At 32.4% G+C, this 16383-nt stretch overlaps 1 protein-coding gene across 1 annotated transcript; it reads right to left on the reverse strand.

The window, feature by feature from the left end:
- Positions 1-687, reverse strand: LOC142613375 (auxin-responsive protein SAUR71-like). The gene has a single exon (XM_075785705.1). The coding sequence runs from the start codon at positions 511-513 to the stop codon at positions 1-3; it is 513 nt and encodes a 170-aa protein (XP_075641820.1). The 5' UTR covers positions 514-687.
- Between the last annotated feature and the right edge of the window lie 15696 nt (positions 688-16383).

Consider the following 16383-nt stretch of genomic DNA (forward strand, 5'->3'; position numbering starts at 1 on the left):
CTATCTGCACATTGGGCTTTGTGGATGGTGAGAATGTTGAGTACGCTGGCTTTTTGATGAACAGCATTGAACCTTCTCATCCATGCTAAACCTGCATTCTTGCACAAGGAAATGGTCCTTCTTTTCCCCCACCATCTTCAAAATGTTCTCAAACACACAAACTTCACAAGGAATCCTCAAAACACCTGTCTGTTGAAACCCGAATTCCTCTTCTGCTTCTCTCAACAAAATGTGAAATGCATGATGACCCAAATACTCGGTCGGTATTACGAATCTCTTTAGCTCTTCTCCAACACAAACAGCAAGGTAGCCTTTGGGGACAACATTGTTGCTGGAAGCATCACCACGGATGTTAGAGTAATCAGATAAAGAAAGTGTTCTTTTGAGAAATTTGATGCTTTTGCTGCTGCTGCTGCTTGTGGTTTTTGATGAGTTAGCAAGCTTTCTCCATTTCTTGAGGATCTGCTGAAGCCTCACAATATCTCTGATCTTGTTAGACTTCTTTGAATCCATGGATATGGTGTCTCTTGCTACTTAATTAGCTCCTGAGTAGCTCGCTGTTGTCACCTGTTAATCTTAGATGGGTGCTTCTAATTTATAGAGGTTTGGACCTTTGGACTTCTGATTATTATTATTATTATTATTATTATTAGTATTATTGGATGAGGGACTTCTGGTTTTTATTTTTTTGAGGAACTTCTGAATTTTAATTGTTTATTTTTCGGTTAAAATTTTATATTATGTGAATTTGTATAAAAAAAGGGGCAATGCTAACGGATGCCCTTAGGCATTATTTAATAATCCATATAAAGAAAGGTTTTATGAGAAAAGAAAAGAAAAACAATTAATATTTTGACAGTTTTTTTCATTTTCCATAAAAATAGTGTCAAAACTTTCTTAAAATAGATTGTTAATCATTGCCTAATGCACTCATTAGCAGGAGCAAAAAAAATGTATAATATAAAATTGTATATTACGCTGTCTAATTAAATAGATTTTTTTAATGTTAAATTGATTGTATTGAGCAACATAGCATATAACTATGTTATTATTATTAGTTTTTTTTTTTAGATGGTTATAGTATACTGCTAATCTCGCATTTTGAACTCTGTCTCCTGTAGACTCCCAAGTATATATAAAGAGATATCAATTAAGTTATAAGACTATTGATATGTAACTATGTTATTAGATTGTTGAATCTAACTATCTTTGAAAAAAATTAATTGTCTTTGAAAGAAGAATATAGCATTTTTTGTGCTGCATTGATTAATAATTTAACAAATCATGTGGTCATAGAGTTGAATTTAATTAATAAACTTAAGATATAAACATCTAGTATGTGTATGTATCAGTTTTACCAATTCAGAAAAGAATATTTATTTTACTCAAAAAAAGAAGAAGAAAAGAATATTTATTATAGTAATAATTTAATCCCGGCTCACCATGTGGGAAGCTCTTGGTTTCATGTATCAGTTACAGCAAGATTGATACATGTGTCATTGAAACTAGCAGTGAAATTGTGGGAGTAAATAAATTATAATTTCTCTCTCAGAATTTTTCTGATCAGAATCCGTGATTCGTATTGACTGCTTTGGTTTCGAATGCAAACCGCCCCAACAGTCAAAAGAGGGACCTCGTACCATTCAATTGTACTACTACTCAAACTTTGTTTATTTTAATGTTACTCCTGATTTAACTGCCTTGGTGGTCTTGGAATGAGGTTTTTAGGACTTCCAAGAGTTTCCCATGTGAACATGATTCGCTTTACCCCTTTGGAAGGAGAAAAAACCCATTGTATATGGCTATATGCAATATATATTAATATAATCACTCTTTTGCACAGGGACAGGGGTGGATCTTATACAAGATGGTTATTATGTATAATATACCGGTTATACCGTATATTATTTCTAAAAAGCGAAAAAAAGGAAAAATATGCACATCTACCCAATGAAGTGGATATAGACATGAACATGAACACGAACAAAAGATTCGATAACACGATAATTCTTAAAAAAATTAAAACACAAAATAGTGAAATACTCAAATACCACAATTAAGTAATTTATATTTTTAGGGAATTTTATTTATTTATAGTGAAGATAACATGATCATTTATTTATGATTTATTAAAATAAACAAATATTAAAATATCTATAAGCATATTTAAAATTAAAGATTTTTTTTTCAATAGTATTTTTTTTTCTCCTAAAATAACTAGAAAATGCGCGCAGAAGTGTTTTTGGCATGTCAAACATAGACGTGTAGAAGGTTTTGAAGTAGGCTAAATGACTAAACATGCATCAAGGTTTCAATATTTGGACTAATCGGGGATGATATGTGTTAAATATTAGTATTGATACACCATGTTAAATATGCTAGTATGGATGCGGAAGCGCAAGCGAAAGCATGAAGTATAGAATACAATAACATACGAGAATTACGTGGTTCAGCCTAACAGCCTACATCCGCGGAAGAAACTCTAAAGAGCTACATCAATAATATATTAGAGTGTAGTATAAATCCTGTATTACATTGAACCATAACATGTGTATATATAGTAGACTAAACCCTAGACTAATAGACTTCTAGTATAAGTAGGAGACTTGGCTTGCACACAAAGCAAATTAGGCTTGAGCTTATACTAATGGGCTAATATATCTCTAACACCCTCTTTCAAATTCAAAATGGAAGCTTGATGAAACCTTGAGATTTGATAAGGTTGAGAAGATCCATTGAATGAAGTTTGGATGACAGTGGTTTGAGGAATGCAATGGTCTTGCAGTGTTAATGCGACTTCTATCAATGTCATGATTATACAAAAGAGATTTGACAGCAACAGTGGGAAGCCAAAGAAGATGAACGTAGCGGAAAAAACACCGAGGAAGACAAAGATTGCTCTTAATACATCGTAAGGACAGAAAACCATGGCCATAGGAATGTGGCTCTGATACCATGTTAAATATTAGTATTAATACACCATGTTGAAAATGCTAGTATGGATGCAAAAGTGAAAGCATAAAGTATAGAATACAATAATACACGAGGATTACGTGGTTTATGCGAAAGTAAAAGTATAAAGTATAGAACACAATAACACACGAGGATTACGTGGTTCAGCCTAACGGCTTACATCCATAGAGGAAACTCTAAAGGGCTACATTAATAATATATTAGAGTGTAATACAAATCCTGTGTTATAATGAACTATAACATGTGTATATATAATAAATTAAACCCTAGACTAATAGACTTCTAGTACAAGTAGGAAACTTGATTTGCACACAAAGCAAATTAGACTTGGACTTATGCTAATGAGCTAATATATCTCTAACAATATGAATGAAGCTTGTTAATCAAGTTGTTGAGAAGAGCTCAACTTGTTAAGAAGTATGTTCATCCTAGTTCATACATTAAAGCGCAATGTTCACTCCATTTCTAGTTTTAGTTTTCTAGTTAAAAGCCTAGGATCATCAGTGAGATATTTTCCTCCTTAAAAAATAATCACAACGTGTTATGTGTGGTTAGGTCATCTCAAGTATATATATATATAAAACCCTCATTTTTGCTTCTGTGCAAGCTGATAACCGTTGGATTCAAACAAATACGTAATTAATTATCCCAAGTCCCGAATTAAAAAAAAAAATTATCCCAAGTCCCTACGTGGCCTTTTCTCCATCACATGTTGGGTACCGAAGCATATGATGAACATTAATACATTATCCTTTATTGAAAATATATGATTTGGAGATAATTAAATTGCACGTACAGCGTGATCCGCACTCTAATGATAATCCACCAATTGAGAGAACTTTCACATGGAATGACCCATAAATTCATCATCAGAAAGGACCCTGTTAACAACTTAACATGTGTTTTAAGTACCAATAGTAATTTTTTTAAAAAAAATTAAAAAAAGTATACGTAATAATAAATATTTAATTATGAACTATAATATATATATATATATATATATATATATATATATATATTATGTAAATTAAAAAAAGTTTGGTTAATAAGTGTTGAAATGCTTTTTTTTTTTTAATATTATAAAGAAACAAACACACATACATGACGGAGAGGAAATAAGATTCTATCCAAAATAATAAACACCACATTAAGGTTGAGTCTTTAATCTTTATAGCTCATCTGGAAAGTTTGTCAATATTATGGTTAAGTTTTTTTTAATTTTTTTTTTATTGCAAATAGACAATATTTTTTTAAGAACTCGAATAACTTTCAATTAAACAAATATTTATTTATTAGTTTTTGTTACTTTTCAATATAGTATGAACTATTCGATTCTTCCTTAACCAGTTCAATCAAACACTCATTAACATATTCTATATATACAAAAAAATTATTAATTTTCATTTACAAATCATTGTGATTGTATGTGACTTTGTTGAAGTTGGTGCATAGTTTGACTATTTTTTAAAAGGGAAAAAAATTGTTATAGGACCACAATTTTTTTTTAAAGTACTCTTCTTAGTTCTTCTTAAATTAGCTTGTTCACAAATTTAGAAGAAAACAAAAATGCAAGTGTTCTATTTTTTAAATGCTTTCATAACCACCTAACCAATTTTTTTCAATGATATTTATAACAAAAAAAAATTCAAAACACTTTAATATCTTACATATACCCTATAAGTTTTTAAAATTCCTATGGATGCAATTCCTGGTAAGATACATGCATGCAAGTCCTTAATTAAATTGAAATTTCTTAAGATACATAAATCGAGGTAGACCTAATTTATTTCTCGTCAAAATCTGATTTTTAATATATGTTTTGTTTAGTATAATTTGTCTCATCTTCTTCTAAAGTTACTTTGTCTTTTGAGTGGAGTTTATAATGTATATTTATCTTAAGACCTCATTCATTTTCCATTGTTTATGTGTATGGTTATTTTTCCCCAGGAAAAAAAAAGGCACCTTCCATCTAATAATTCCACAGATTATTTTAGCTTAAAAAAAATCTGGATAATTGGCAGCCTGTACCTATAATTTAAGTTTAGATAAGCTTAATTTCTATGACCTGATGAAAGGAAAAGCTTCCCATTCACCCTAAAAATCATTGAGCCAGCAAATTGGTGCAAACTACAAACTTAATAAATTGCTACTTAGCTGTCATCAATGATGTTGTTGCAACTGTGCAATCAGAAGGGCAAGTCTAATGTAAAGTTGACACGAGGGAATATCAATTATTCCTAATTAACTAACTATCTCTGATGTGGTTTTTAAATCGATAGTCTCTTGTTTTTGAATAAAGGACTTAAGCTCGAGTCTTGTTCTTTAGAAAAAAAAAATTTAGAGTCTTATTTAGCGTATTAGCTTGATGGTAGAAAGTTATTATTATGGAGTGGAAATTGCCATAACTCATAAGTTCAAATCCTTTTGGATTATTGTTATGGATGTTTGGTTGACTAATATTTTGAGAGTTTAAAAATTTTGAAATATCTTTGTAGTAGCTCGGCCCAATGGAATGAAGGTTTTGGGCTGAGGTCTCCAATTTATTTGGTTTATAGGTCAAGAATACCCAACAATGAGAAGCCCCAAAAATGGCACTATAGGTTTTCATAAGAGAGAGCCAAAAGCTTTTGGATTCATTTCTCGTAATTCTGCTTTCAACGAGATGACAACAATGTAATTGATCACTCTTTAGGAAAATCCGGATTGGACTCCCTTCTCTTCGGGACGTATTTCTCCTCACTATTCTTATGTCTCTCCTCGATTTTCCCCATTTTTTCCAACCTACTTATCAGTATTTATTTATAGACTCCCCTTAGTGGGGTTGTCATGATGAGATGGTTATTCTCCATGTTGGTGGACCCCTTTGAGCTATATTCTTGACTAGATGAGACCTGCTACTCGCGACTGATATGTCCCTCTTGGAACTTGCACCAAACGCCAATTGATAATCAGTGGGTGGATTCCCTAAGCCATTATCTCTTGATAAGATATTTGGTCAGGCCATGAGCTCGGACTGGGCTTGTCTAGAGAATGAGTTAGGTGTTCAGTTAGTAATTAGGGCGGGATTTGCCCATCTAGAAAACGTGCCATGAGCTCGGTACATACTGATAACCGTGGCCCATACAACCTTACTTTTCATAATTTATGAGATTCTAAAGTCTCACCTAACGTTAGGAATTTTAATCTCCAATGTCTTACACTTTAATTAGAATTGTTGAAAAGTATGGGTTTTTGGGCCCATGCCGTGTAGTCTAGCGAAGAGGGAAAATGATGGGTTTGTGGGCCCGATTGACTTGACTAAGAGATATTGGGCTTTCATCTTGGTAGTATTGTAATGGATTTTTTAGCCCATTTCGTGATGAGGTACATGTGCATGTAGGCCCAAAGCTTTTTGAGTGAAGAGGGTGTTGAGCGAAGCCCAACTTGTGTAGTGTAGGGGTGATTTTTGTTAAATCCATTTTCTTTTATTTTTTGGCTGACTGAGCAATCATCACCCAATGGGATTGAACCGCATGGCATGTGAAAAGAACATCCCTACACATTTTTAGCATAATTTTTTAAAAAGAAATCTACGTCTTTTGTGTGCTATACAACTAAAATTCTTAAGTAAACAATAGAAAAATATTTCTCTTTTCTTAAGAAAATAAGGGCAAATGAGAAATAAAACATTAAGGGCCTTGCAAATTTTATCTTTTATTATCACTTCTTTCTGCAATGTGCAAAATTGTTAGTAAGGATCAAAAGATAAACAATCTACCAACTTGTTTATAGAGTGATTATATTATACTTACTTTTTTTTTGTTTGATTTTACTATAACTACAAGACAAATATTTCAGTCATAAATATTGTCAAAATAGGTTTTGCAACAGAAAGGAAGATTCTAAAGGACTATTTTTTGCACATTGAATTATTGAAAGAGAAGTTACCACAAATTTAGTACACAATCAATTATTTTGTGTTGAGAAACACTTATTTTGTATCTTATTTATTTATTTAAAAATATATATCATGTTAACATTGGATTGTAGTTTTATTTTTCATAATATATTTCATCTTGAATTAAAAAAAAAAAAATTGTTCCATACTTCGGCTCCGCAAAGCTAAAATTCTTGTTACATTCCTATAGGTTTGATTGTAGATTATTGGTGTTTCCCATTAACTCTAAAAGCTAATGAACCAAATAGCTATTGGGTATTTTTTAGACTTTAACTTTATCATTAATGATATTGCCATTCATCCTATTATCCCTACCAACTTGTCATGTTGCCATGAGTTTTGTAATTTATCGATATTGATCACAGATCTTCATTATGAGGAGAGGAGAAATGAGTTGGAATCTCCTCTCTCACTAAAATTCTTGAGGTTTTAGGTTGATCAATATCACTAGTAAATCTTTGGACAACGTTAAGACGGGCATGTCAATCAATAAAATTAAAAGAAAAAAACACACTCACATACTTGTCATTGGATTGGAATAAAAGGACAGAGCTCCATATTTATTGTAATGGTATACTGATCACTTTAATCAGCCCTTGTGTCTATTGTTAATTTGGTAGTACCAACGGCTAAAGAAGCCCGGCAAATTCACAAGGCCTGGGTTCGAAGCTGAATAAGACAGCTGGTCAAACTTGGTGGGATAAAGGGATCCCAATGGGGCCATGGGTTTGCTGTGAAAAAGATGATAAATGACATAAAGCATTGTGTGTTGGGAAATTCAGGGTGATCCACTCAGCTACTTTCATAGTCCACTAATGCATACAAAAGCACGAGCATTTTGGAGCTAAAGCATGTCCCTTGGAGCAAAGATGGGTGATAATGAATGAGAAAGAGTGTCCCTCAGTATGTTTCCTTTTCATCATTTCTTGTCCGTTTTGTTTATATTATAGTTCAAAGAATCAATCAATCAATGCAGAATCAAACTTTGCCGAGGACGAATCAAAAGAAAGAAATAAAGAAAAGGAAAAATAAAGGCTCAGTCAAACTCTAATTCAGGGAGTTAAGAGCAGATAAACAAGTATATACTGTATATTCGTTTCTTTAGTAATAGACTTAAACGACATGCCATAAATTTCAACGTTTCAAGTTACATTTAATGCACTATCAATCTTTGAGATTTTTAAAGTGTCTTATGAATAATGAATGAAATAGTCTCATCAAAAGTAAGAACATCACTTTTTTATATCCAAAAAAGTATAGTCACTAAAATTTCAATTCTACGTAGAATCGATGAAAAGTCTTATGTATCAGATTAAGAATGATAACATTTTACTTTGTCTAAAAAGTAAGGTGAAAAGTCACTTAGAATGATGATATATATATATATATATATATATATATATATATATATATATATGTTAAAGAATTATTAAGACCATTAAAAAAAAAAAAACAGTTTTTATTAAATATTTTATTTGGGAAAAGAAATAGAGATAAGCTTTTATATAAAATTATAAAAATTCTCAAAATTGTAAATCAAAACCCACTTACAATTTTCATCAACAATGTAGGCTTTCCTAGGATATTTAATTATAAAAAAACCAATTACTCGTATTTTTCATATTTATTATTTTGTGTAATGCATGTTACACACATAGTATCACCTCCAATTCGGCAATTCCTCATCCACCAAGTTTGTAAATCCACAAACACACCACTAGCAGCAACTCTCTCTCTCTCTCTCTGCTAGTTTTCCTTTTCTTTTATTTATTTACTCATTTGAGCCAACTGAGAAAAGCTTTTAGACAATGAACGACCACGTTTCTATTTTAGATTAATCTTTAAAAAGAATAGTGTAACCTTTTTTTTTTTTTTTGAGAAGATGAAGAATAGTGTAACCTAAAGCCAGGAAAAAGCCCAACATATATTATTGAGGTAGAATCAGACAGGATCAAAGTGAGATTGCAATCCTACATTTGCTTGCAATTCCACCCATGATTTTAAAAATTGGACCGGTTCAATCCCAATTATTTGGGAAAGTGGGATTGTAAGATTATATGATCCGAATCATGATTTTAACGTCCGGAGATTTAGTATTACACTTAAAACTTCAAAAGGGTTCCATGTTTTTCAGAAAAAATCATATAGAAATTTTATGTACTTTTCAAAATAAAGAAAAGACCAAAAGGGTATAAACACCCCTGAAAGTTTTTTTTCTTTCAACAATTTGATACCGTAACTATAGGCTTCTATCAAATACGCCCATTTGGTAACCCGTATGAGGATCTGAATTGAATGGTTTGTTTTGTGGGGTCAGACGTGAGACCCATGTGCCATTTCGACTAGTATATGAACAAAATATATATTGACAAAAGGGGCCAATTTGGTACTAACCCAAAGTTACCGTACTAAATTTACTAACAAGTTACAAGTAGTTTCCTAAGAAGAAAGAAGATTAAAAAAAAAAAAAGGTTCTAATCTTCAAATTTTTTTTTAAAAAAAAAATTTGAAAAATGGGATATTTCAACTGTAAGAAGATGGAAAGCTAGTATAAATCTAATTACATAATTATGATATAACATGTTATAATTTGTGCATAATAAAAGTGATGTCAATAATTAAACTATATATAAAATAATGTTTTTTCAATCACAATAGGCTATATCTATAATTATGAAAAAAATTATAAAAATGGAATATATAAGAGTTCCTCCTGCCCTTGAATATATTTATTTATTTATAAATATTTTTTGTTGGTAAAAGATAACCTTACATTACGGGTTTGTTTGTGATCCGTTTATTTTGCTAAACTGAAAACTTTTTGTTGAAAGTATTATAGATAAAGGTAAAAGTTAGTTGAAATAGTACAGTGAGATCCATAAATAGTACTAAAAAGTGCAATAGGACCCATGAATAGTAGCAAAAATAAGTTGAATAGTAAAATAAGCTGACTTTTTAATTTTGCCAAATACACACTACATATATAGGATACTTCGTGTAAACCTCATGTAGGACTTGCACCCCACAAGGGGGGGGGGGGTGTTTCACTACAAGAAAGGACATGGACTGAAGCAATAATTCTATCCCATGATAATTAAGTCATTAATGATCAATTTGGATTGAGGGAGAAAGATGGGGAGTAGAGTAGAGTAGAGTGAAATTGGCCCAAAATTAACATATTTTTAGCCAACTCTACTCTACCTCCTCCACTCTCCCTCCATTCTCCCTCAATCCAAACGGGCCATAAGAGTCATAGAGTCCCCCCCCCCCCCCCACAAAATGACAAGAAGCTACCAGGAATATGTCTCTGCCCAAAAAACAAATATCTCCTCTTTACAATCTACATAGAAAGATTATTACTTGAATGTCCCAAGTGACATGCATTGAAGGGACCTCCAACAACCTTACTGTCACTTGGTGTACTCTACCTCCTCTACTCTCCCTCCATTCCCCCTCAATCCAAATGGGCCGTAAGAGTCATAAACCCCCCCCCCCCCCCCCCCCCCAAAATGACAAGAAGCTACCAGGAATATGTCTCTGCCCAAAAAGCAAATATCTCCTCTTTACAATCAACATAGAAAGATTATTACTTGAATGTCCCAAGTGACATGCATTGAAGGGACCTCCAACAACCTTATTGTCACTTGGTGTCTAGCCTACGCCAAGAAATTTCTGATATATATATATATATATATATATATATATATATATATATATATATATATATATATATATAAATCAACAAGCTACGAGAATCATGTACATTTTGATTAAAAAAAGCATGAAATCTTATAGGTTGCAGTGTGATTCACAGTCTCCATATATCCTTGTAGATGTAATCTATACGTTTATCAATAGATGTAATACATACTAGCTAGTTATTATCATGAGTCTTATAAAATAAGTTATTAGTTATAATTTACCTAAATGTAAATGTTAATTGCTAGAATAGTATCCAACTAAAGCCCACTACGTACCTAGTTTGGCAATAACTTTCAAAATCCAAAACCTTTATCATTTTTATGTAAAGTTGCTTCTAATTGTTATCTTGAAATTTATATTGCTTTGTGACTTGATCAATGACGTTAATTATAAGCACGCATCATGTGTGTGTGTGTACCCACTGCTAGTTGGGAAAAATCAGGATTTAGTGATCCTCTTCTTGAAGCGTGAAATTCAATCATTATGTTCTTACCGGCATGGCTCCTCATCCGCATCATTCCATGTAGTAAAGGTGCTTCGCTGCTTCTCTTCGTTGCAGTGGAAATTGTTAAATAAATATTATAGAGTGAATAAAAAATTGACTTCTAACGTGTCCACTTAAATATGATATTGAAGTGGTGAAAATCCTTGAGTTTCACATAGGAAATGATTGAGAATATAAGTTTTGGATTGGACATAGAGTTGGGCTTTAGGCATTTGTGAACTGGCCCTCTTATCATATTAATAATAATATTTTATTTTTTGAGTTAGTAAGTCTGTATACAGCAGTTATTTTTAAAACAGTATGTCTTTTCAGTAATGTATATTTTCATAGTCTCTCATTCATGAAAATTAAAATTTTTTTTGGAGAAACTCTTCTAGAGAGAAAATATTTTGTGCATTCATTTGAGTAAAAGAGAGAGAAATAGATATAGAGTAGTTCGCAGAGCACGGACCTTGTGTGTTTCTTCTTCATGTTGTAGATCATTTTATCTTGGAAGACAGACGTCCATGAGTCTCAAAGCATCACAGATTGTGTGAGGGGCGAAATCTGCTTTAAGGAGATTGTGTCAAACACAAGACTTGATCTGAATCATTCATCCTTCACGTATTTGGTTTATAGGTTTTTAATTATTTGCAGATTTTTTCTTACATATATACAACATTAATTTATTGCTTTTGCTTATCACATCTATTTGTGTTATTGTTTGTATTTAGATCTGTATGTTGTTTATTTTGGTTAATCACAAAAGTAAATTATTGAAATATATCCAACAATCTTAAAGCAGATTTTATATATTTTAATTTATTTTTGTGATTGCTGTGTGAATTGGTGTGAATTACTGTGCTATATTTAATCTTTGAGTCCCGGGCAGTATTCGCGAATTGATATTGATTGTGTGAGATTGGTTGACAATTTTCTATTCACGATATTGCTTTGGCTTTCGTGTTTAATTATTTTGGGCTTGTGTTTATCGCAAATATTTTCTTATTTATATTATAAAATTAATATGTGATCTTTGATTTTTGATAAAGCTAATTTCGTGTTTGACAGTGTTTGTGGTATTGATTATTCAAGGCTATCCATCTTCTTTATTTATATTATATAATTAGGCATTTTTTTTTTGTCTCTTTTGGATTATTGCTTCGTTGGGCATTATTTAGATTCATTGTTTAGTGTGTACAAATTGCCTGCTCTGCCATTTGGATTTACAGATAGTTGGTTTGACTTTCTTTTTTGCATAGTAACATATTTGAAAGTTAATAGTTATATATCTTTCTTAAACTTGGCTGGTTTTGAGCATTCATTTTGATTTTGTTGAACACAGATGTCAAACGAAATTGTTGTGAATCATGTTGTGGTTCAAACCAACATAAACCTTTCTGCAGTGATTTTTAAAGTGAACTTGGTAGGAGGAAATACTAAGGAATAGTGGGTGGATACTAGGGCTACTCGCTATGTATGCTTGGAAAGGGAAATATTTTCTACAAATAATCTTGTGGGTAATGGAGAAAAAATTTTCATGGGTAATTCTTCAACTCCTAAGATTGAAGGAAATGGAAAGGTTGTGCTAAATATGACTACGGGCAAGTATCTTATTTTGAAGGATGTATTGTATGTACCAGACATTCAAAAGAACCTTATATCTGGCTCATTGTTGAGCAAGAATGGTTTTTGAGTTTGATAAATTTTCACTTTTTAAGAGTGTAATGTATGTGGGCAAAGAATATCTAAGCAATGGCTTGTTTAAGATGAATGTAATGACTTTTTTTTCCTACTATTGATAATAATAAGAGTACATCTTCTGTTTACATGCTTGAGTCATCTAATGTTTGATATGGTAGATTGAGTTATGTTAATTATCATACTTTACATAGACTGATCAATTTAAATTTACTGCCTAAATTTGAAATTGATTTTGATCATAAATATGAAACTTGTGTGGAAGTTAAAATGACTGAGCATCTTTTGAATCAGTTGAAATAAGCACCAAACCTCTAGATTTAATACATAGTAATGTATGTGACATGAAAACTGTACAAACTAGAGGTGACAAGAAATATTTCATCACTTTCATAGATGATTGCATTAGATATTGTTATGTGTACTTGCTAAGGAGTAGGGATGAGGCAATTGAGGCATTCATTCAATATAAGAATGAGGTTGAGAATCAACTCAATAAAAAGATTAAGGTTCTAAGAAGTGATAGAGGTGGGGAATATGAATCACATTTTGGTGAGTTTTGTTTACAGCATGGTATTGTCCATCAAACCACTGCACCTTATTCACCTCAGCAAAATGGAGTTGCTAAAAGAAAAAATAGAACCTTGAAGGATATGATGAATGTGATCTTGTTAAGCTTTGGTTTACCACAGAACTTGTGGGGGGAAATTGACGAACCTGAGAGAGGTATCTAGAATTTGAGGAAGCAATTGGGCTAGACTGTGGATCTTTTGGAGCTATTCTTTTTGTCAATTATATTATTAATAAATTGCCTGAAAAGAAAACCAATAAGACATCCTATGAATTATAGAAAGGTAAAATACCTTCCTATAAATTCTTAAAGGTGTGAGGGTGTTTGGCAAAAGTGGTGGTTCCTATTCGTAAAAGGATAAAGATAGGGCCAAAAAATGTTGATTAAGTTTTCATCGATTATGCTCATAACAGTAATGCATATCGATTTCTAATTTATAAGTCTGACATTCCTGACCTGCAATACTATTATTGAATCTAGGAATGTGTCATTCTTTGAATAGATATTTCCTTACAAATCCACACAAGAATCAAATTCTCTTAAGAGAAACTTTGAGTCTACGTCTAGTACCTCTCATGATTAAGAGTTGATGGAAGAGAGGAATGAGGTTGAGCCTAGACGTAGTAAGAGCGCTAAAACGTCAAAACTTCAATAAAGCTATTTTTACACCTAGGACGCCTTTCTGGAAAGGAGCTGTCAATAATGAGATTGAATCCATCTTACAAAATCATACATGGAAACTAGTGGATCTTCCACTAGGTTGTAAACCTCTAGGATATAAATGGATATTCAAGAGGAAACTGAAAGCTGATGGATCTATTGACAAGCATGACTTTTTGTAAAGGGTTACAAACAAAAGGAATGTGTGGATTATTTTGACACATATTCACCTGTTACAAGAATAACATCCATTCGGATGTTGATGGCTATTGCAGTGTTGCATAACCTAGAAATACATTAAATGGATGTAAAAACTACATTCTTAAATGGTAAATTAAATGAGGAAATTTATTTGGAACAACTTGAGGGGTTCATTTTCCCTGGTCAAAAAAGGAAAGTGTGTAGGCTTGTTAAATCTCTTTATGGATTAAAGCAAGCTCCAAAGCAATGACATGAGAAATTTGACAATGTAATGATGTCAAATGGGTTTAGAATCAATGAGTGTGACAAATGTGTGTATATCAAAGATACTGCAAATGGCTATGTCATTGTGTGTCTCTATGTTGAAGATACGCTCATTATAGGTAGCAATAATGATATTATTAAAGCTACCAAGAGAATGTTGACTAGTGAGTTCGACATGAAAGGTTTAGGTGTTGCAGATGTGATACTAGGAATAAAGATTTCTAGAAAATATGATGGACTTGTCTTATCTCAATCACATTATGTTAAGAAAGTTCTTAAGAAATTCAAGAAATACGATGACATTCCAGTGAGAACACCTGTAGATGTAAATTTACATCTAACTAAGAATAAATGGCAAGAAATATCTCAATTGGAGTATTCGAGAATAATAGGTGGCCTTATGTATATAATGAATTGCACAGGATTGAACATAGCATATTCTGTCAGCAAGTTGAGTAGATATACTAGTAATCTAGGAGGAGACCGCTAGAAGGCATTAGTTAGGGTTTTCAAGTATTTGAAATACACCCTAAACTATGGGTTGCACTACACTCGGTATTTAGCTATACTAGAAGGGTATAGTGATGCAAATTAGATATCCGACACAAAAGACACAAAATTCACGAGTGGATATGTCTTTACCCTTGGTGGTGCAGTTGTATCTTGGAAGTCTTCTAAACAAACATGCATTGCTAGGTCCACAATAGAATCAAAATTTATCATATTGGACAAAGTAGTAGAAAAAGCAGAATGGTTTTGTCATTTCCTGGAGGACATGCCACTGTAAATGAAACCTGTGCCCTCTATTTGTATACACTGTGATTGTAAATCAGCTATTGGTAGGGCACAGAGTCATATATACAACGGTAAGTCTCGACATATATGTCAAAGACATAATATCGTGAGGCAGTTGATCTTTAATGAAATTATTTTCATTGACTTCATAAAGTCAAAAAAGAATATAGTGGATCTGTTAACCAAAGGTTTGAGTAGAGAGCAAGTTAACTGCTCATCGAGGGGAATGGGGTTGAAACCTATGACCTAAAGTTTATATGACGATAACCCCGCCTAGTTGACTGGAGATCCTAAGATCTAGGTTTTTAAAGGGACAATAAAATTGTGGAGACTAGTTTTTATCACTATAGAGATTACATCTCACATCCATTCCTATGATGAAATAGTGATGCCTGTAAACAATATTCAAGGTAAGCTTCACTTTTGATGATCTTATAACTTGAAAATCCAGGTGGAGTATAGCAGGATACTCTTAATAAGAGTCACCTATACGAGTGTGAAGTGGGCCGCTTCCATGAGAGTTTTAAGACTGATCTCTAAAACACTTCATGAATTTATTAGGATATATTTAGGGCCGAAATGAACACAACCATAAGAGTGAAATATGTTAAAAAAGGAGCTATGTGAATTTTATTGGGGGTAATTACACATAACCCACCTGTGGTTTGAGTGAAAATCACTTTACCTGCCTGTGGTTTGAAAAGTATCACTTAATTCACCTGTGACATGTTCTGTTTGTTTTCCATAACCCATCTCTGCTAAAATCAGGGATAAATAGGTGTTTGTGCTCAAATTTTATGTCTCTCTCCTCCCAAAACAAAAAAATAGAGCAAAAATGCAAGAGAAACAAGATTAAAAAGTGGTTTTGTCTCTCTCTCCATTCACACAAATTTTGAACATGAAGAACATACCCAAAAAAATAAAAAGCCTAAGCCCCATTGCCTCCCTCAACCCTTTGGCAAACTCCATCACCGCCCTTCTCAACCTTAGCTATCAACATCACCGCCCTCCTCTCCTCCTTCCCTGACCTCTCTGAAAAATTAAAAATCCATTAAGCAAAAAAACCCAATCGGACCAAAATTTTGAACCAAAATT

This window comes from Castanea sativa, chromosome 10 (genome assembly GCF_040712315.1).
Source record: "Castanea sativa cultivar Marrone di Chiusa Pesio chromosome 10, ASM4071231v1".
In the NCBI taxonomy this organism is placed as follows: Eukaryota; Viridiplantae; Streptophyta; class Magnoliopsida; order Fagales; family Fagaceae; genus Castanea; species Castanea sativa.

What these genes read in the sequence shown, in the direction of transcription:
- LOC142613375 (XM_075785705.1), bottom strand. Translation starts at nt 513, where the DNA reads ATGGATTCAAAGAAGTCTAACAAGATCAGAGATATTGTGAGGCTTCAG.